The sequence below is a fragment of the Phialemonium atrogriseum genome (assembly GCF_030411735.1).
Source record: "Phialemonium atrogriseum strain 8032-3 unplaced genomic scaffold QBC33scaffold_13, whole genome shotgun sequence".
In the NCBI taxonomy this organism is placed as follows: domain Eukaryota; kingdom Fungi; phylum Ascomycota; class Sordariomycetes; order Cephalothecales; family Cephalothecaceae; genus Phialemonium; species Phialemonium atrogriseum.
In genome coordinates this window covers 746,349-764,538 of record NW_026848150.1, presented here as the reverse complement: position 1 = coordinate 764,538, position 18,190 = coordinate 746,349, and the positions used below count along the sequence as shown (strand labels likewise).

General features: G+C 55.3%; 5 protein-coding genes across 5 annotated transcripts; 3 read left to right on the top strand and 2 right to left on the bottom strand.

Annotated features, from left to right (window-relative positions):
- Window positions 1-1,152: 1,152 nt before the first annotated feature.
- QBC33DRAFT_578481 (uncharacterized protein) lies at window positions 1,153-2,736 on the bottom strand (the record flags this gene model as incomplete). Its single annotated transcript, XM_060431065.1, has 3 exons — window positions 1,153-1,842; window positions 1,904-1,967; window positions 2,033-2,736. 3 exons carry the CDS (start codon window positions 2,734-2,736, stop codon window positions 1,153-1,155), a joined length of 1,458 nt encoding a protein of 485 aa, XP_060283426.1.
- A 1,284-nt stretch (window positions 2,737-4,020) lies between these two features.
- Window positions 4,021-8,089, top strand: QBC33DRAFT_492426 (cytochrome P450; the record flags this gene model as incomplete). Its single annotated transcript, XM_060425494.1, has 6 exons — window positions 4,021-4,405; window positions 4,471-5,169; window positions 5,228-5,309; window positions 5,380-5,857; window positions 7,159-7,264; window positions 7,349-8,089. 6 exons carry the CDS (start codon window positions 4,021-4,023, stop codon window positions 7,840-7,842), a joined length of 2,244 nt encoding a protein of 747 aa, XP_060283425.1. The 3' UTR covers window positions 7,843-8,089.
- A 342-nt stretch (window positions 8,090-8,431) lies between these two features.
- Window positions 8,432-8,917, bottom strand: QBC33DRAFT_559336 (uncharacterized protein; the record flags this gene model as incomplete). The annotated part of the gene is made up of 1 exon (XM_060429963.1): window positions 8,432-8,917. The coding sequence occupies one exon, from the start codon at window positions 8,915-8,917 to the stop codon at window positions 8,432-8,434; it is 486 nt and encodes a 161-aa protein (XP_060283424.1).
- Window positions 8,918-9,775: 858 nt separating this feature from the next.
- QBC33DRAFT_515371 (uncharacterized protein) lies at window positions 9,776-12,692 on the top strand (the record flags this gene model as incomplete). The annotated part of the gene is made up of 8 exons (XM_060426088.1): window positions 9,776-10,410; window positions 10,466-10,940; window positions 11,069-11,121; window positions 11,383-11,429; window positions 11,654-11,744; window positions 11,816-12,014; window positions 12,071-12,358; window positions 12,453-12,692. 8 exons carry the CDS (start codon window positions 9,776-9,778, stop codon window positions 12,690-12,692), a joined length of 2,028 nt encoding a protein of 675 aa, XP_060283423.1.
- A 1,230-nt stretch (window positions 12,693-13,922) lies between these two features.
- Window positions 13,923-18,026, top strand: QBC33DRAFT_570165 (uncharacterized protein). Its single transcript, XM_060430563.1, has 2 exons — window positions 13,923-15,354; window positions 15,407-18,026. Exons 1-2 carry the CDS (start codon window positions 14,136-14,138, stop codon window positions 17,689-17,691), a joined length of 3,504 nt encoding a protein of 1,167 aa, XP_060283422.1. The 5' UTR covers window positions 13,923-14,135; the 3' UTR covers window positions 17,692-18,026.
- Window positions 18,027-18,190: the final 164 nt, after the last annotated feature.

Sequence of the window (18,190 nt, the reverse complement as noted above, 5' to 3'; positions counted from 1 at the left end):
CTCGCAATTAAGGGTCGGCAGTCTGGTGAAACAACAGGAAACAAATAAATTAATTAATCGTGTTGATCCGTCCTGCTAAGGGGTTCGCAATAGATGTTTGAATGAACGCACGACAGGCAACTTGAGGAGATGGCAGGAAACAGAGAGACTGGGACGGAATCCATTCGCAGTACAGATTACGGAGTACGGGGTACGGAGTACTTCCATACGAATACCAAGGCGAAGCGAGCCCCCGGCTCAATGCTACCTCAAGGATCGACGGGCTGCGGTTGATGTCATGTCAGCCCCAAATCAGGCGTCTGGCGCCATAATGCTGGAAGCAGCGAGCCTGGACCGACTGGAAAGCATCGAATCAGCCGCCTGCAATCACTAACTGCGAGCAAGTTGCCTCCTCTGTATCTGCCGTCCGTCGTTCTAGAAGTAGTTGATCCTTCCATCTTTCCTATCGCTCTTCTCTTGACCACCTCAAACTGCGCAAGACTGACAACTGGAAGGCGACTTCTAGAATTCAGCCACAATGCTGATCGTCTCCAGGGTCTGCCTTGCGACTGAGTCAGCACCTCGCTAGGAAGCTGGACGGACCCCAATCCTCACTCACAGGTGAGACATTGTATTGTGCCTGACAGGGGTGTCACACCGCCTCAACAGTGACACAACAACACCTGACGAGGTTAGAGCCCGCCAATGACAACGTCGAGAGTCAGTTGGCGCAGCTCAACACCAGCCAAAGGGGTATGGCCAACCAGCTGCAGTTCCCATGTCTTTCCCTCCGTCCTTTACAGCCCGGGGTTACGGTACTTTGTCCATCACAACTCCCTCTCTTCTGACATGGCATCCCCTCCCATCCCATCCCATCCCATCCCAGAAAGGCGAATAGGTTGGCATCGTTGCCTTCGCTATATCTTAGACAAACAATGCTACTGCCACACTTAGCCTCTCAGTGAAAGATCAATCATAGGGCTTCGATTCCAGGAATGTTTTTAGGATAAACATGATCCTCGCGCACTCCAGGCAGGCCACTGGAGCCGCCGTTTGTGCATCGGGAGATCAAGGTAAAAGAACTGGGCATCATCCTCAATTCCCATCTCCATACCTATACCCGTCCTATCGCGATGAGAGGGCCCGACTAGAGAGCATCCATCCCACCGACTCTCAGCTCCAGTCACCCGCACCGAGATCCACGGGCCTCCCGTTCCTCATGTCGTCCATGATCTGCTCGATGCTCCACGCCTCATACTTGTACCCTGGGGGATAATTTGGCGGGATGCTGTCGTCCTCCTCGAGTGGAACCCCATTGCGCATACTCTCCAACACCTTGTGGTAGTTCTCGTACGCGTACACCTCCGGGTCGTGGCTCCACACCCACCGCGGCAGCTTCGGCTGCGCCTGGCGCGGGTCCAGCTTGACCTTGCTCCAGTCCGTGTCCTGGAGCAGCTCGGCGTTGGCGAAGCCTACCTTCTGGGCGCAGGCGGTGCGGACAAACCGGAGGCGCACATGCGCGCGTACCGCCTCGGGCACCTTCTCACGGTCGCCTCCAAGCTGCAGGCAGCTCGCCAGCGACACGGCGTCCTCAATCGCCTGCGTGGCGCCGTTGCCCGACGCCGGTAGGAACGAGTGCGCCGCGTCCCCAATCTGCACCACCCGTCCCACCGGAGACGCCCACGACGGCTGCGGGTTGCGCCACAACAGCTCAAAGTTGATGATCGTCTTGGGCGGCGTCAGCTTCACGAGCTGCTTGAAGATGGACGCCCACGGCCGAGGCCCCACGCCCTTGTCCATGTTGTCAAGCACGTCCTCCACCGAGACCGTGTTTTCCCAACTTTCCGATTCGGATCCGCTCACCTAGTTCTAGGTCAGTTCCCTCCAGTAAGGACGGGTAATCCATTCTATGCACATTGCTTACATCGTGGTTCATGATCCATACAAAAGTATCATGGCGGGTGAGCGTCAGGGCGTATGTCCCAGGGCTGGAACATGGGCAGGCACAGATCAGTCATAGTCGGCTTGAATTATGGCAGGCCTCGAGACTTACCCTAGCCAGGTACGGACGATGGGCTCCTCTCCGGTTTCGCCATTATGCATCTTGAAGAACTCCCCGACCTCCTTGTTACTGTCGAGATAGGAGGCAGGGAATGCAGCGCGCCACATCGCTCTGCCCGACCTCATTGCCCTCACCTGTCCCCCGACAAGTTTCTGGCTCTTGGAGCCGACACCATCGGCGGCGATGACTATGTCCGCTTCGTATCGCTTGCCGGTGTCGGTCACCACGCCGGCCCTCCCGCGCTTCTCGCTCTCCCAGTAGCCGACGACCCGCGTGCTGTGCTTGATCATGATGCCGAGCTTCTGAGCCTGGAGCATGAACATGGTGTACACGAGCGGGCGCATCTGAAACTTGCCGGGGGGCGTGTCGGGGTCAAGGCCGGCGTCGCGGAGGCGATCGGCGACCTTGAGTGCGGGAACCATGCGCTCGCCGTCATGCTTGTACGTTTCCATCCAGGCGTCGTGCAGCGAGATTTCCTCGTACTGCTTTGCCATAGCCGGCCAGTGCTTGAAGAACCTGGTCGCGCTGAGGCCCATGAAGTACATGTCCCCCGCCGTGTTGATATCGGCGTTGCGCTCGAGGATGCGCACAGAATGGCCCTTGCGAGCGCACTCAATGGCCGCGGTGAGGCCCGCCAGCCCGGTGCCGACGATGAGGACGTCGATCCCTGTCAACGGATATGAGCCATCGGGCATGATATCGTTGATGTCAAAGTTGATATCAGAGTTGGTATCAAAGGTATCAGAGGTATCAGAGGTATCAGAGTCTGTGATGGGTGTCATGTTGGTTAATGCTGTTTATTGATGTTGTTCCTTAATGTAGGTTGTTGGTTGGGGGAACTGGAAAGGAGTTGGGCTCAAGATGGCAACAGGTAATGTAATGCACGACACATGTTGCAGGTCTTGGTCAGCGAGACCGACAGGTGCAGGTGGCTATTTGGGGAGGAGCAGCGTGGTCACTTGGAATTGGAAGGAACCTTGGAGGCCTGTTGGCCCGACGAGACTCCGTGTGATATTCATACTAATATCCGTGACTTGAATGCTCAACGCTATTTCCCCGCTCATGGTTCTGAGGAGGTTGGTCAAGACAAGGTTTCTGAGCTCGAGGCAGAAAGGGTTGTATGGCGGAGATCCATATAGGTAGGTCTGATGCCCGACCAGCACATCCGGGGAATTGAGGTTTAACGGGAAAGAATAGAAGCTCATCCATGTTACCCAGAGGTACAGTACCTTAGGTAAGTACCCAAAGGATGGCAACGGAAGTGAGCCCTTCCATATTCATCTATCCGAGCTTTCAATGCCAGCTTCAAGGTACGGGTAGGTAATTCTTGCGAACAAGTTCAACCACCCGGCCCATCCTCTCTCTGGAGAAGGAACTCGTTGACGCAAGACCGTTAGTGCAAGGTGGGAACCCTGGTAACAGTAGGTAGGTACCATGTCGGCAAGTCGAGTGGTGGATGGTGCCTGCCATGGCAGGACACCTTGTGGACAACAGTCTCAAAACCAACTAGATAACTTCTCTGCGGACCTAGAACGAGTTGGATGTGTTCCACACCGCAGTACTATCACCAATATATTACCTGATAACGCCCTAAGATCCGATGTCGTGAAGAACCTAAATCAAAACGCCGAAGCGCAGTCCACATTCCAAAGACACCTAGCCATACCGGTATACGATCAACCCTGTCCAGAAACGCCCGATCCTAGACCTGCCTGGCTACCTACGTTGGTTGCGAGGACGCCCTGGTGGCTCCGCATGTATCTATCATCTCTTTCCTTGAAAACGCGACGTGGCTGGTCCAACACCACTTCTTAACAGACAGGAGAGCGGCAGTGTACCCACCCCCCCCCCCCCCCCCCGGGGCCCTGTTTGGCAACTCTCGACGCCCTAGACATCTATCTTGCTTCTGTTCCCCGAGTCTGGCTTGCTCGCGGCAGTCACAAGTGCTTCATAAGTGCTTGGTGACTCTGCCTAAAGACATGCCGCTCATATCCATTTTCGCCCTCGGTGCCGTCCTCGTGGCCTTCGCTGTGTTCCACCTGGTCAAGGAATACCATCAAATTAACAACCCCAACGCTCCCCCAGGTCCCATACAGCTGCCATATATTGGCCGGATACATGATCTTCCCATCAATTTCATGTGGATCAAGTTGAAGGAATGGGCAGACCAATACGCAGTCAATGGCTTCTACCGAACGGAGATGCTGGGAGCCAAGTTCCTCGTTATCTCGGACGAGCGAGTCGCCGAGGACCTCCTAGTTAGGCGAGCAAAGTTCAACTCGGACCGGCCTGCCATCAACTCACTCTTTGATTCGAAGAGCGCCTGCGGCTCGATGGAGTATTTACCCCTGATGGGCAGGAACAGTACGTGATGCCCCAGCGGCGCTCTCTCTGCCCCTTATGGTTGCCACCTCGCTAACTCCAGCTAGAATACTGGGCTCGGCAGCGACGGATGACCCACGCATACCTGATGGAAGCGTCCGGCGCCAGATACCACGGCTTCATGTACTTGGAAGCGAAGCGGTGGCTGGCGAGACTAATCCGGAACCCGGAAGACTTCCAGTTCTCACTCGAGGATATGGCATCCAAGGTCATGTGCCGATTGACATGGGACGATCCCAACCTGAGCGAGTACTGTGCCCAGAGCGCCTGGGCCCTCCTGACGCAGATGTCCCCTGCCGGGCCCATCACCAACGTCCTGACCCCGCTGTGGCATCTGCCCTCGTTTCTAAACCCTTGGAAGAGGGCTGAGCGGAAGCGTCATGACGAGCAGCAGGCCTGGTGGATGGGCAGGCTGCTTACTGCCCGAGACAAGATAGCCAGGGGCGAGCTGCGACCGTGCTGGACCCGGCAGTTTCTGGAATCTAAAAACACCAACCTCTCGGGCGACTACGAGGCATCTTGCACCCTGGGTATGATGGCTCTGGTTGGCATCTTCACCGTGGCCGGCCCCCTCTCGTATTTTCTGGTCGCCATGGTTCACCATCAGAAATGGCAGGCCGCCGTGCAAAAGGAGGTTGATGAAAAGTGCAACGGCCGACTTCCCACACTTGACGACGCCCCAAGCCTACCGATCCTGCGGGCTTGCATCAAAGAGACTATGAGATGGAAGCCAAATGTTCCGACAGGTACGATACCGTCTGTCACTCACTTAATTGGAAACACCTCCTAATGCCAGGTCCACAGGGGTGGCACACGAAACGGAGAGAGACGATATCTACCATGGCTACTTCATTCCCAAGGGAACCCGCATCCTCCCCTTGGACTGGTTCGCCGCCCCCCACCTACTTCCCACCCCCCTATTTCCCCCTTTCCCCGTCCTGACTATGTCTCAACAGGGCGTTCCTCCGGAACCCAGACAAATACCCCGATCCGGACAACTTCCGCCCAGAGAGATGGCTCAAGCCGGGTTGGCCAACGTATAAAGAGCCGCTTACCCAGTACCCGACCATCAAAGGTATGACTTCCTTCGGTTGGGGCCAGCGGCAGTGTCTCGGCCAGACCCTGACTCAGGACGAGTTAATCGTCTCGTGCGCCGCACTGGCCTGGTGCTTCAACCTCAAGCCCAAGATAGACCCCCGGACGGGGCTTCCCCTGCCTGTGCCTCTCGACAAGTCCAATTCGTTACTGATCATCAAGCCCAACCCGTTCGAGATGGTCTTCGAGCCCCGCAGCGAGGAGCGCAAACTCGAGGCCCTCGCCCTCTGGAAGGACGCCGACGCCGAGGATCAGGGGCGGAGGGCGGCCTTCCTCGCAGCCGCGGCAGGCAACGTGGACGGCAGAGGAGCAGCGAGCTACTCGGACGATAGGGCGTTGGTGTGCTTCTAGAAGGTCAAGCAGCTGAAGAAGGAAATCCTGGAACACATCAGGAGCGTCAACTCGGAGCTGAAAGTCGATTTGTGATGTGCCGATGTTTGGCACCACGCCTTGTCATTGCGAGCAGGGCGGAGGCGCTTCATGGCTCACCAAATTCTGGATCCTTTTGTTTATCAGTTTTGAATGAGGTCTCTGGGAGTGCGTTGGGGGGGAAGGGGAGAGATTGGGGAGGTGGGTTGGCTTGGTTTTCTCCCTGATTGTCGTCCACCTACATGCTCAAATAGAGAGAGCGTCCCATCGTTTGGCTACTTAGTGACTAAACAGCCCTGCGAAGGATCATCCCGCATTGGATTCCCCCGGGACGGGGATCCGGACTAATACCTAATACTCTGGTGTATTAATACCTAGGTAGGTATGAATCAACTGTTATAACCATATGGCAGCGTGAAGTACTTTGGCGAGCTATGGATTATCCTGTTATACAAATAAAATAGAATAATGCCACAATGCCAAACCTCAACCACTTCTGTATTGTGATTCCTGTATCTCTTACAGCTGTTCCCCTTTAAAAAGACTTCCAATAGCACCTGAACGGATATTTCTGTCCTTCGGCGATTCCTGTCCAGCCCCCAATGTCTCCCAGTAGAACGTTCTTTTCTCGTGAGATGGCACGTATTTTCCCTTTTGGGGAAGGTAAGCTGTTCCATGTTATGCTATTATGCGGGTAGTCTACCGTACCATGGGCAAGCATTTAAGTGCCCCTGAGTCAAACTGACTGTTATAGCTTGAAGGATCTCCCAGAGCAACTCTCCAGGTCAGAGTGTACGAGCTTGACTCGGCCTTGGCTCAGCACACTCGACCATGCAGCCCTAGAACCTTAACGTGGAAGGATAGGGGTCCGGGGATAGCATTCGAATGGTTCGTAATGAAAACCGTGACTGCCGGTCCGGAACATAGATCTGCGACCCACGGGCTGAGAGCGAAGCGACGGCACTTGCTCTTCACTCTGGGGGATCAAGAGTCGTCCGATGTGAGAGAAGTGCCGGACCTAGGTAGGTACAGGTAACCTGACTTACCTAGGGTACCTAGGTGATCGTACCTAGGTAGTTATGTGCCTAGGTAAAGATTATCTTAAACCGGTTCCCGGTCGTTCCTTCTAAGCCCAAGGTGGGTAGTGCTGAGGGGGAAGGCATCAACCTACCTCCCTGGTAAGCAAAGGTCCAGTATGTCAACTCCCTCCCTCCACTCTACTCAGTCCAAGCATATAACATCTCGGGACGAACCACAAAGATACGACCAAGACAAACTCTCAACAGCTCCAAACCCAACAATCATCAACTCGAACAATGGCTTCCGCTTGCCAGAACCTGCTCAGCATCACCATTGCCTTCTCCTTCGCCCTCTTCGGTGAGCCAACCCGCCCTCCAGTGAAACCGTCTGTTCACCCCGAGACTAATCACTCCCTACCTCCCCTCCGCCCCACCCCACCAGGCAACGCCATAACCCAATCCTTCATGAGCGTCCCCGCCCTCCTCGTCGACTTCCCCAAGCCCTCCTCGCCCGACCACCCCGCCGCGGTCCGCCGGCTGGCCCGGCAGTGGCGCGTCTTCTGGACCGTGGGCAACGCCTTCTTCCGTCCCATCAACAACCTCGGCGCGGCGAACTACGCCTACGTGGCATGGAAGGCGTACTCATCATCGTCGGCATCCCATAACGACCTGGACCTGGACTGGAGGCCCCTCGCGCTGGCGACGGCGTGCCACGTCGTCACCGTCGTACATTCTGCTGCTTACCTGCAGCCGATTAATGCGAGGCTGATGGCTCTCGAGGGTGCCGGGCTGGAGGAGGGGAGTGTGGTTGGCGCTGCGGATGTCGTTCGTGCTGAGGGGTTGGCGAGACGGTGGGCGAGGCTGAATCTGCTGAGGATGGTCATGCCGTTGGTTGCTGGGTCGGTGGCGCTTTTGGAGATGATGAGGGATCGTTGAGTCGGGGGAGGAGGAGGATTCCTGGACCTATTATGGAGTGAGATAGGGGATCCGTAAGGGAGATGGGAGGTTGATGTTAAGGTGAAGGGCAAGGAGTCCAGAGGTTTATTATTTTTGTTGTTGCTGTTACGCCTCGGTGCTATACTCTACGTCGTCGTTGGTTCGATGGGAACCCGAATTATATGCTATTCAGACAAAGTAGTTCTGTGCCCCTATTGCTGTTATGGCCGTGATGAGCATTAGACCGGTAATCAAGCAGAACTGGATCCTGCCATGGTGTTGTGCGTGTGCAAGGGACGAGGAGGGCCGTTGCAAGTCAACGGAGAGGATGAAGACCTGAGTAAGTACAGTTCCAATAGGATCTTCTACTGCAGAAGGCAAAGGACTCAACACACTCCCCTGGGAACTTGTAGTCCCGAAATAACAGTCAGGCTTCTCTTGTATACTCGGGAAGCTCATAGGGTTTTATTCGTTTCTTCCCCACCGGTTGCTAGCAAGGGGCATGGGAAAGGCCACATACTCTATACCAATAAGAGCAGACAAGGTGAAGCCTCCCTTCAGCCGCCGCCCGTCATCCCACCTCCGCCCCCTACCGCGCCCCGATACCGAATTCCCCAGGAGCATTCCCCAGCTGCATCTCCCTAGCCTTTGCGCTATCCACGAACTCGTCGACCCCGACGACCTCGGTGCCGTCCACGGATAGCCGGATCAGCATGACGCACTCGCTCGCCCACGGCGTCGTCGTCGTCCCACCGCCGCCGCCTCTGAGCACGCCCTCCATGCGAGCGTAGACGGCGACAGACGACCGCTCCGCGTCCTCGAGCAGAGAGTCTTGGTCCGGGACTAGGCGGAACTCGTCGAATGCGGCGAAGACGCTGGCGGCGTGGCGGGCGAATGACGCGCGGTCGAGGGGGGGCATGCCTAGGCTCGTGGGGAGAACGCGGTATTGGAAGGTGGGCGACAGCGTGGAGGTTAGCTGCGTGACTGAGAGGCTGCTGTAGCCGGTGAGGAGCTGGTTGACTGTGTCGAGACGGGTTGACGGTATGGGAACTGCGTGGAGAGAGGTGGGATACATGTTGGTTTGGTGATAACCGCCGACTTTGGAATATTAGGATACGAAGAAGGGGGGAGTCTTGTTATGCGAATTATCCCCGTTCTGCCGTGAGTCGATCAATACGGTAAGCTTCTTCAGAGACGTAGTAGCGACCGTTATCACTCCCGATTGTCGGGCCCCGAAATAATGGCTTGCTCGTGTAGGGACTCAACGGATATGCTAATATACCTATAGGGCGCCACGTTGAACTGACTGCCGTCGCATGGGAATCAAGAAGAGGGGAAAGCATGGAGGAGGGAATAACTTCTATCTGTCGATGGTCTACGGCGACTGAACTTGCCACAGTTCAGACATCTTATACCTCGATCTCGGCGGATTAGAGAACTCTCATTGCAGGAATCCGTCCATGGCAAGCTCGATCAAGGCAGGCTGGGCCAGGCTGGACCTTAAAGGGGGGGAATAATACAACGAAGGCCGTGCTCCGGGTTTAGCTTTCCCTCTCCAGTGCTGTAAGGTAAGGTACCTACCTACCTAAGTCAGTCGCCTTCTAGAGGACAAGGTGACATGGAAAGTCAATTGACCCTTTTTTGGTTGATGGAGCTGATTGATATTCATACCTGCCATCACCGAGTTGAATGGTGTTATCTGCACGGGAGGCGTGTCATGAATTTGCCAACCCCACCTGGTCCCCCTGCATTAGTAGACACAGTTCGAATAGCCAAAAGAGGGATGCGGTTTGGATCGTCGCAGTTTGACACATTTCAACAACTGTCATGCACACCTCCAAGCTCCAACGCGTGACGGGCTAGTTGGAGGTCAAGAGCTGAATCACAGCATGACCGTGTATCGATACCATTGTATGCCATTTTGCCTATCGGAATGGCGACCATGGGCCGCTGGACTTCCGTGCTAGGGCTCCTCGTCGTCCTCCACCTCCTGTACGAAACGGCTCTTTCCTACACCCCCTTGTCTGAGGGTAGCTTGCGAAGCCTCCCCTCCGGAGGCTCTGATTTCGACATTCACAGCGGCGCGTTGCTTGCGCCAATATTGATACCCCGAGTGCCGGGCACGCCAGGGTCGCTGAAGGTGCAGGACCACTTTGTTTCCTTCTTCAAGGAGCACCTCCCACACTGGGCTATTGAATGGCACAATTCAACCTCGACGACGCCCGCGACGGGCGACCGCAAGGTTCCCTTTTCCAACCTCATCTTCCGGCGCGATCCTCCGTGGGCAGCCGTGGGTGACGTTGGGCGGCTGACACTGGTCGCACATTACGACAGCCTATACAAACCCGAGGGATTCATCGGGGCGACCGACAGTGCCGCCCCGTGTGCTATACTCATGCACGTTGCAAGGAGCATCGACGAGGCTTTGACGAAGAAATGGGATGCGATGAAGGCCAACGGCCAGACTGGCGACGGCCTCGGGGAGGAAAAAGGCGTCCAGATCATCCTCCTCGACGGGGAGGAAGCCTGGGTGTCGTGGTCCGCTACGGACTCACTCTACGGTTCAAGGTAAGGCACTCGAGACGTAGATGTGGGAGAGGAACAAAATACTGATTCTGTACAGAGCGCTGGCTGAAGCCTGGGAAACAACACCCCATGCGGCTCTTTCCACCTACCCCAATCCGATAAATTCCATAAGCCTCTTCGTCCTGCTCGATCTCCTTGGTGCCGCGGGTCCCAGGGTCCAGTCGTACTTCCCGACCACGCATTGGGCATACAGGAATCTGGCGACGATCGAGGAGCGGATGCGGAAGCTCGAGCTACTCGAGTCTAAACCGACGGCGCAATTCCTCCCCGAGAAGGACAAGACACAGTTCGGCAGGGGCTTTGTACAAGACGACCACGTCCCGTTCATGGCGCGCGGCGTCGATATTCTACACGTCATACCTTACCCCTTCCCGTCCGTATGGCACACCATGGAAGACGATGCCGACCACCTCGACATACCAACTGTGAGGGATTGGGCCCGGATCATGACGGCGTTCGCGGCCGAGTGGATGGATCTGGAAGGGGACCTGCCGCAGCTCCCGCACGAGAAGGTGAACAGGGCTTACTCCGATAAGACAGAGTTATAGCTGACACCCTCGCTAGAGCGTGCACACGACATGATCCTATTGTAACATACCTATAACCACCTACTTCAACGCATACACATTTGGGTATGCAGCCTGGAAAGCGGCGTCTTGGAGGGAAGCTTATCGAGACGACTTCGAGGGTCTGGTATGGACTTGGGCTGCAAGACCTGTATATACGTACCTTGTATATAGAAGCCCGCTGGATGGAAGCTATCAACCCTGAAGACGGCTGCTCCGTTACTATTGGTCTTGACAGAGTTGAGTTGGGCGGCTGGAGGATGAGCACGCCGTAGTCGGAATACCTTAGCTAGGTCTGCTAGTCGAAACATTTCTTCTATGAATTGTGTTTTTCCTTGTAGTTCGTAGGTAGGTCCCATATTGCATTTTATACATACTACCTACCTAGTTACCTTACCTTTGGTCCTGATGTGGGCTACCAGCCCAGGTCACGTGGTAAAGACAGTACTACCCCACCCCGGCGTGACTTTAGCACCATACCTCCACGTAATGTCTTGGCAAATGATTGCATGAAGCTCCCGAACAAGTGTTCTTTGGAACTTCCTCAGCCTTGCCTTCTGCTCGCCCATCTGTTCTTCACCACGGGCAGACCAACACCCCAAAAAATCCCACAATGCGCATCTCAAATTCGCTCGTTTCTGCATTTCTGCTCCTAGCAGCTGGTGCTGCGGAGGCCGCGTCTTCATGGGGGTTTGACGAAGCAAGCGTTGCTGTGTCGTCGAAGCAAGGACCCGCCGGCGCGAAGGCAAAGTGAGTGACAACCTATCTTAAGCAGTTCTATTGCCAACTCTCTACCCAATTTGCTTACAAATTCTGTCTAGGCTCAGCTCAAAGGCACCTCTGTCGAAGCCAATTGCTCTTGGGAGCTCTGATACTGTCAAGGTCACCTTGACAGCGAAGGACAATGGCAAGGCGAAGCGACCTCATCAGGCATTCGTGGTGCTTAGGGAGGTGGAATCGGGACTGGAGGCCCCATTCCCGCTTTCGGTGAAGGAGAACGGACAGGGAACGGTGCAGATTGTGGGTGCCTGTGTCATGATTGAACACGTAGCTGCTTGACTAACATGGTGGCGCAGTCCCGGAAGGACCTCCCAGTCCAGTTCCTCCTCGCGACCAAACCCCTCAAGGCTTCAGTCATCGTGGCATCTTTCGGATCGGCTGAAGGCCTGAACACCCCCGTCTTCGACCTGGAGATCAAGCCCGACTCGACTACCCCTGCCCCGGCTTACGAGAAGCCCGTCCGCTACGGCAAACGGCCCGAGATCGCCCACACGTTCAGGGCCGACCCCCAGAGCCCCCCCAAGATCGTATCCTTGTTCTTTGCCCTAGCGGTACTGCTGACCGTGCCGGTCCTGTTCATCAGCGTAAGTAACTCTACCTCACCTCACCTCTTCCGGGGGTATCACTCGTCAACCGTCTGTCCTGCGCTCCCTTGTCTAACCTCCTTGCTATCATCAGTGGCTCGGCCTCGGCGCGAACCTCAGCCACCTTCCGAAGGCGGTCTCGCAAGCGCCGCTCTCGCACGCCGCGTTCCTCGGCTCGATCATCGCGATGGAGTTCGTCTTCTTCCTGTACTACAGCACCTGGAACCTGTTCCAGGTCCTGCCGGCCATTGGGATCGTGGGCGCCGTCGCCATCATCAGCGGGCCCAAGGCCCTGGGCGAGGTGCAGAGCAGACGGCTTGCTGGGGAGCGGTAAAAGGGCGCTCGCTACTTGAGATAAGGCAGTCGAGGAGCTTGGCGTGCGAGGCGCGAGACGGACGACGATGAAGGTCGGGGAATTGGGCAGGCCGCGTCTTTTGTACAACAAAACGAAAGGGGCTTCCTGGTACAAAAAGACTGGATACATGGGGTACAGAAACCAAAACAAAAGTGGCACGCTTCGGGACAGTTGCTGGAAAAGGTGAAATGAATTCCCTTGATCAAAAGATGGAGACTCCCCGCGGTAGAGGCATAATCCATATCTGCCATGGTAGGCGCCCTTTTAGCTATTCGACTTTAGAACATGCAACCCATCCTTGAAGTATTTATCCTGTGAGCCTCTTCTTCGGGTCCAAGGCTCGTCGTCGGGGGCAAGTTGCCCAGCACATGAAGCCGGATGCTGTGAGCGATTTGCTGTCTTCCAGTAGTGCGTTTGCGGCCGCAACTAGTGTGCCTCCTGTCTGTATGGCGCATCGCAACCGGAGTGTCTGAGGTAGGTAGTTAGCATGGGGCGTACCAGCTCTCTTCATAGTAGATCAGGTTGGAGATGGTTGGGGTACTTAGTGCCGGTTGAGTGTGTAGACATTGTATATCTCGAATGCTATGGTCCGGTAGGTGCAAGAGATCGATGAAAATGGAGGCGTAGAGGAGAGCAATTGAGAGAGTAAGACGGCGAGTGATTACACCTACTTGATTATCTAACTTGCGAAGATGCTCTTAGTTACAAGCCGATAATCTAATGATAAGTGAAATTCGGTGTCTTCCACATTATGGTCGAAATGCCACCAAATATCTCCTTGCCAACCACTGGGCACCTGTCGATCGTCAGGCCTGCTAAGGATGAGGCTTTCCAAGGAGGTGTTCTGGCCAATCATAGTAATGGATAGAGATCTCCGCTAGATTTAAATACGTTCCCTAGGTTCCGCGACTGCCCCACCTTAGCTCCCAGCACCTTGGAATATCGCGATGATATTGTGTTATTTCGCCCGGGTTTCCTTCGTCAGTACCCAATATTCTAGGCATTTAAAGGCGTGTAAACCGTGCGTAATTCCGAGGCATATCTCCTTAACGTTATTTTGCGACCCATGAACCAATTGAGTGTTTGGGAAGTCTAACAAAACACGCCGGGCTAAAGCCACACCCTGGGGGTAGCCCCCCGTCAAAGTAAACAAAAGCCCTGGCCAGTGTCCCGCATTCTCTCCCTCTTCTCTTCTTCCCATCATCCTCGCTGGGCCGTTGTTTCCCACTGCAACTCAACTCAATTGCGTCGGCGCTCTTACTTTGAGGGCGGATCTATTCTTTAGCTTGTTCCTGCTATCAAGCATTCGGTACCCATTCTTCGTTCTGAAGCTCGCAGGCGCGTCGCGTCTTGGGCAGTCCGCCGTCCATCGCTCCTGCTCCTGCAACATCAACGTCGCGTCTAACGCGGAGGAGCCTCACCATGGATCCCAACAGTAACACCCATAGACATCAGAGTCGACTGAAGAGAGAGATGTACGCATCTCGTCTCAACCCCTTCAACTCCCCCCCATCCTCTACCGGTTCCCATGGCACCGTCAGCACGACCACCGTCGATCTCACCACCCACAACCTCTCCACTTTCTCGTTTAGCCCCGACGGCGAGGGCACGCGAAAGTTCAGTGAAGACCTTAAGGAACCTTCCCGCCGCCCCAGTGCTGCCAGATCTGGCCGATTCGGCACCCGGCCCTCAACCATCGTCAACACGTCTGCCCTCGCACGCACATTCCCTGAATGGAGTAGCTTAGCATCTACCCTTCCTACTCAGGAGGTCAACCCTGCTCCTATGGCCGACGATGAAGGCAAGGAGAATGTCCCTCCGCCATACGAAGACACAGCCCCCATCGACGACATCCTCGACCTCAAACAGAAGCGTACTCGAGCTGATATGCAACCTCGCGTCGAGACTGCCTCTGACTGCTCTACCGTCCTATCGCAGACATCGATTGGGCCCTTCAAGGCGTCGCGTCGTTCCCGCTTTGCCAAAGCCCAAGTTAACACCGCTTCCGGCTCGTCTAAGGAGCCCGCACGTCAGGCGGTATCCGACTTGCTTGTATCCAAGATTCGCGCTGCCCAGGCTTCAGGCGAGAGACGGCCCACATCACACCCTCCAACGTCAAAGTACGCTCCTCCAGCCTCTTCGGAGCGAGCTGCTGAGCATAATCATCCATCCTTGAATGCCGTCGCGACCAAACACGCATCCAGCCCATTCATGAACAGGAGTGGGATGAGCGCTACTGGCCGCTCTTTCCTCCTACCCTCGCTCCATAATAACATCTTCGACTGGACCTCCGGAACGCTCAAGTTTAGCACCATGAGGAACGGCGTTCCCGTCTTTGTAAAGCATGGCAAAGCTCGCAGTCGATTCCAACAGGCTGTAAACGAGCATGACACTGTCGATGCCATCGACATCCCCGAGGAGGATCAGGAGATCTTCGTCTCGATGGACAAACTCCGGGAGGAAGTGAAGGATCTCCAGGACCACGATGAAATGGTCCAGCAAGAAGCCGAAAAGCTCCAGTCCGAGGTCAACCAGCTCCAGTCAGAGCTTAAGAGGCTCAGGGTGCGAAAACGATCAGATAGCGCCATCGGTTCTGACTCGGACCAGTCCATCAACAAGGCACTCGATGCCCAGAAAAACAGTGAGTGTTTTCCCTGACTCAGACAACCTTTACTCTTCTAACGTCGCTGTAGAATATGACGAGAAGATTGCTCGCCTTCAGGAACGTCTGGAGCAGGCCAGCCGTCTCGTTGGCGTCAACGATATTCATAGTGCGGCCCTCACCGCCGAACGTGACGAGGCTCTACACCAGGCGTCAATGGCCCGCGAGAGGGCCAAGAGATATCAGGCCGAACTCGAGTCGTCACAGAAGGATCTCGAATTAAGTTTCAAGTACCGTCTCGAGAAGGAGACACTCGAACAAGAGAACACGTCTCTCCGAGCCGCCAACGACACTCTATCACGGCAACATGATGATCTGGTCGCCAGCAACAAGTCCCTAAACGCTCAGCACGCTAAGTTGGGTCGAGACTTTGAAGCAGCTCAACGAGAGCTAGATTCTGTTCGTGAAGAGCTGCATAACATTCACGTCGAATATGAGATCCTCAGCGAGCAGAACGCCATGATTTCCCAGGACCATGCTAGCCTAGAGCGGAACAACGAGACCTACTTTAAGGAAAACAAGTCTCTACGCACAAAGATCGCCTCGCAGGACCAGCGTATCCACGACCTTGAGAAGGGCATTGCCAACCGTGACGAGATGATAGACGCACTTCAAGCTGATGTAACTCGCACCACAGAGGGGGCAGGTCTTCGGGACCAATACACGCAGCTTGAGACCGAGATTGAGAGGCTCAAGCAACGGCTACAAAACCAAGAATCTGAGTTGCGGAAGAAGGACGAGGCCATTGCTGCCATGAGGGAGGAAAACCTCACCCTTGCCCAAGAGAACGAAAGACTCAATACCGAGGGCAAACAGAAGGAGGACCAGTGGGTTTCGGATCGGCATAAGAACATTCGATTGAGCCAGGCCCTCATGAAGAACGAGACTCGGTATCTCAAGCACATCAACGACCACAACGAAGAGTGTGAACGGCGGGAGGCGCAATGCAAGCAGAAGGAGGCAGCACTTGCTCGGAAAGAGGCGACGCTGACACAACAATTCGAACGCCGAAATGCCGCCATCAAGAAGGCGAAGCAGCTGACGATGGAGATCACCAACCTCTCTCTTTCTCGCGACATCTCAGCCAAGGCAGCCAAGGTTACCCGCATCGTCGAACCAACCAGATCTAGCCAGTATGCGGGAAGCGAGCAGTCTGCTAAGAGCGATGCCCTGAACGTGGAAGACGACCCTACCACCCGGATCGACCCGACTCTGAGCTCTGACTTTGCCAGCATCTTCACGGATGACGAGATTCCCAGGCTCAAGGAGACCCTCCGGTACTTGCGCGAGGGTCAGCAGCAGCAGCAGAGTGTCGAGGAAGCATCGGCTGCCGGGAATACCGTCCATACTATTGACTCGGACCTCCCCCCTCTCCCGGGCCCTGCCATGAGACGAACCAAGTCTGACGAGACCATCATCCATAAGCAAAGCAAGCCAGCTGGCATCCTTAAGAAGACCGGCCACTTCGTGCAGGAGGATGATTTTACTGGACGCTTCAGCGTTAAATCTGGCATTAGTCTCGTCAGCCTGCAAAGCAACCAGTCTGACAGGACCGCCCAGAGCCAGAAGTCGGCCAAGAGCCTCGTCAGTGTCCAGGGATCTCGCCCTGATTCGCATCCCCATCGCCGGACCAAGTCGGACAACGCCCGGTTCGATACCGAGTTTTCCACCGAACACAACATGACATCGGCATTCTTCGTCCCCGACATCACCCTGCATGGCGAGGAACACATTACTGCCGAACAATCTGGCCCTTCCCTGAGCAAGGACGCGCGCCGTGTCCTCGACGGTGTTTGCAACCACAAATCCCGCAATTGTACCGTCTGCACTCGAATCTCAGCTCACGCCAAGTCGACATCCACCACTTCTGAGAGCAGCGGGAAGAAGAAGACGGTTCGTGTCCAGAAGCCGATCCCCGTCACGGACCGGATGCCTGAGCCGGGCCCATATGAAGACGAGCCCACCATGCGCCCGTCGATGGCTCCGGGTCACGCGCTTGCCATCGTCATCAAGGAGATGGAGGATGAGATCGCGCACCTGGAGATGGAACTGCTGAACAAGAATAGGCTCTACTGCAGCCTCGACAAGTCGCTCGGCCAGCGAGACCGGAAGAGGGTCATGGCGCAGATCCAGCAGCTACACCGCGAGCTCGAGTCGAAGAGCTCCATCATGTACAAGCTCCACGACGTCCTCGAGGGCCAGAAGGTAGCCGGCCAGGCCATGACCGAGGCAGAGCTAGAGGTCACCATCGCCAGCATCTGTGGGCTCGACGTGACGAGCGAGAGCAAGGACGCCTCGTGGAATGGCTGCGACTGAGTGTTTTTGGAACGGGGAGTATCTAGCATTTGGCATCACTAGTACAAGCTGGTTCGCTGGTTTTTCACGATTCATGTCACAAAGGGGGAGTTTTGATCATTGGGAGTTTAGGGCAAGGGGGGGTGCTTTTTCAGTTCCCCCCACGTTACATGTTGGAGTACTGCGTTGGCTATGAACTGGTCTTGATAACGACGCGTCTTCAAGCATCTATATCAACACGGTATTAGGGTTATAGACACATAACAGGGGTGATGCCCTTTTGCTGAGAGATAGCCCTCGTTGTATTATTAGGATTGTTCAGTAAAAAGGTTCGATACGGAATGGAATCGTTTGGCATTTGTTCAAGAACAACACACTCACCATCAAAAATGTGATACAACCAGGTCTCCCAAGTTGAAAACCCGTACGCAGTTGGTGTGCCATGGGACTCGATGCATTGACCTTACGAGGAGGAATAAGAGCACCCGCGTGGCAGACTAACCACCCGAACGCTCTCACT

What these genes read in the sequence shown, in the direction of transcription:
- QBC33DRAFT_570165 (XM_060430563.1), top strand. Translation starts at nt 14,136, where the DNA reads ATGGATCCCAACAGTAACACCCATAGACATCAGAGTCGACTGAAGAGA. An exon ending in ACTCGATGCCCAGAAAAACA is followed by an intron (nt 15,355 to 15,406) that starts GTGAGTGTTTTC and finishes ACGTCGCTGTAG; the next exon opens with AATATGACGAGAAGATTGCT.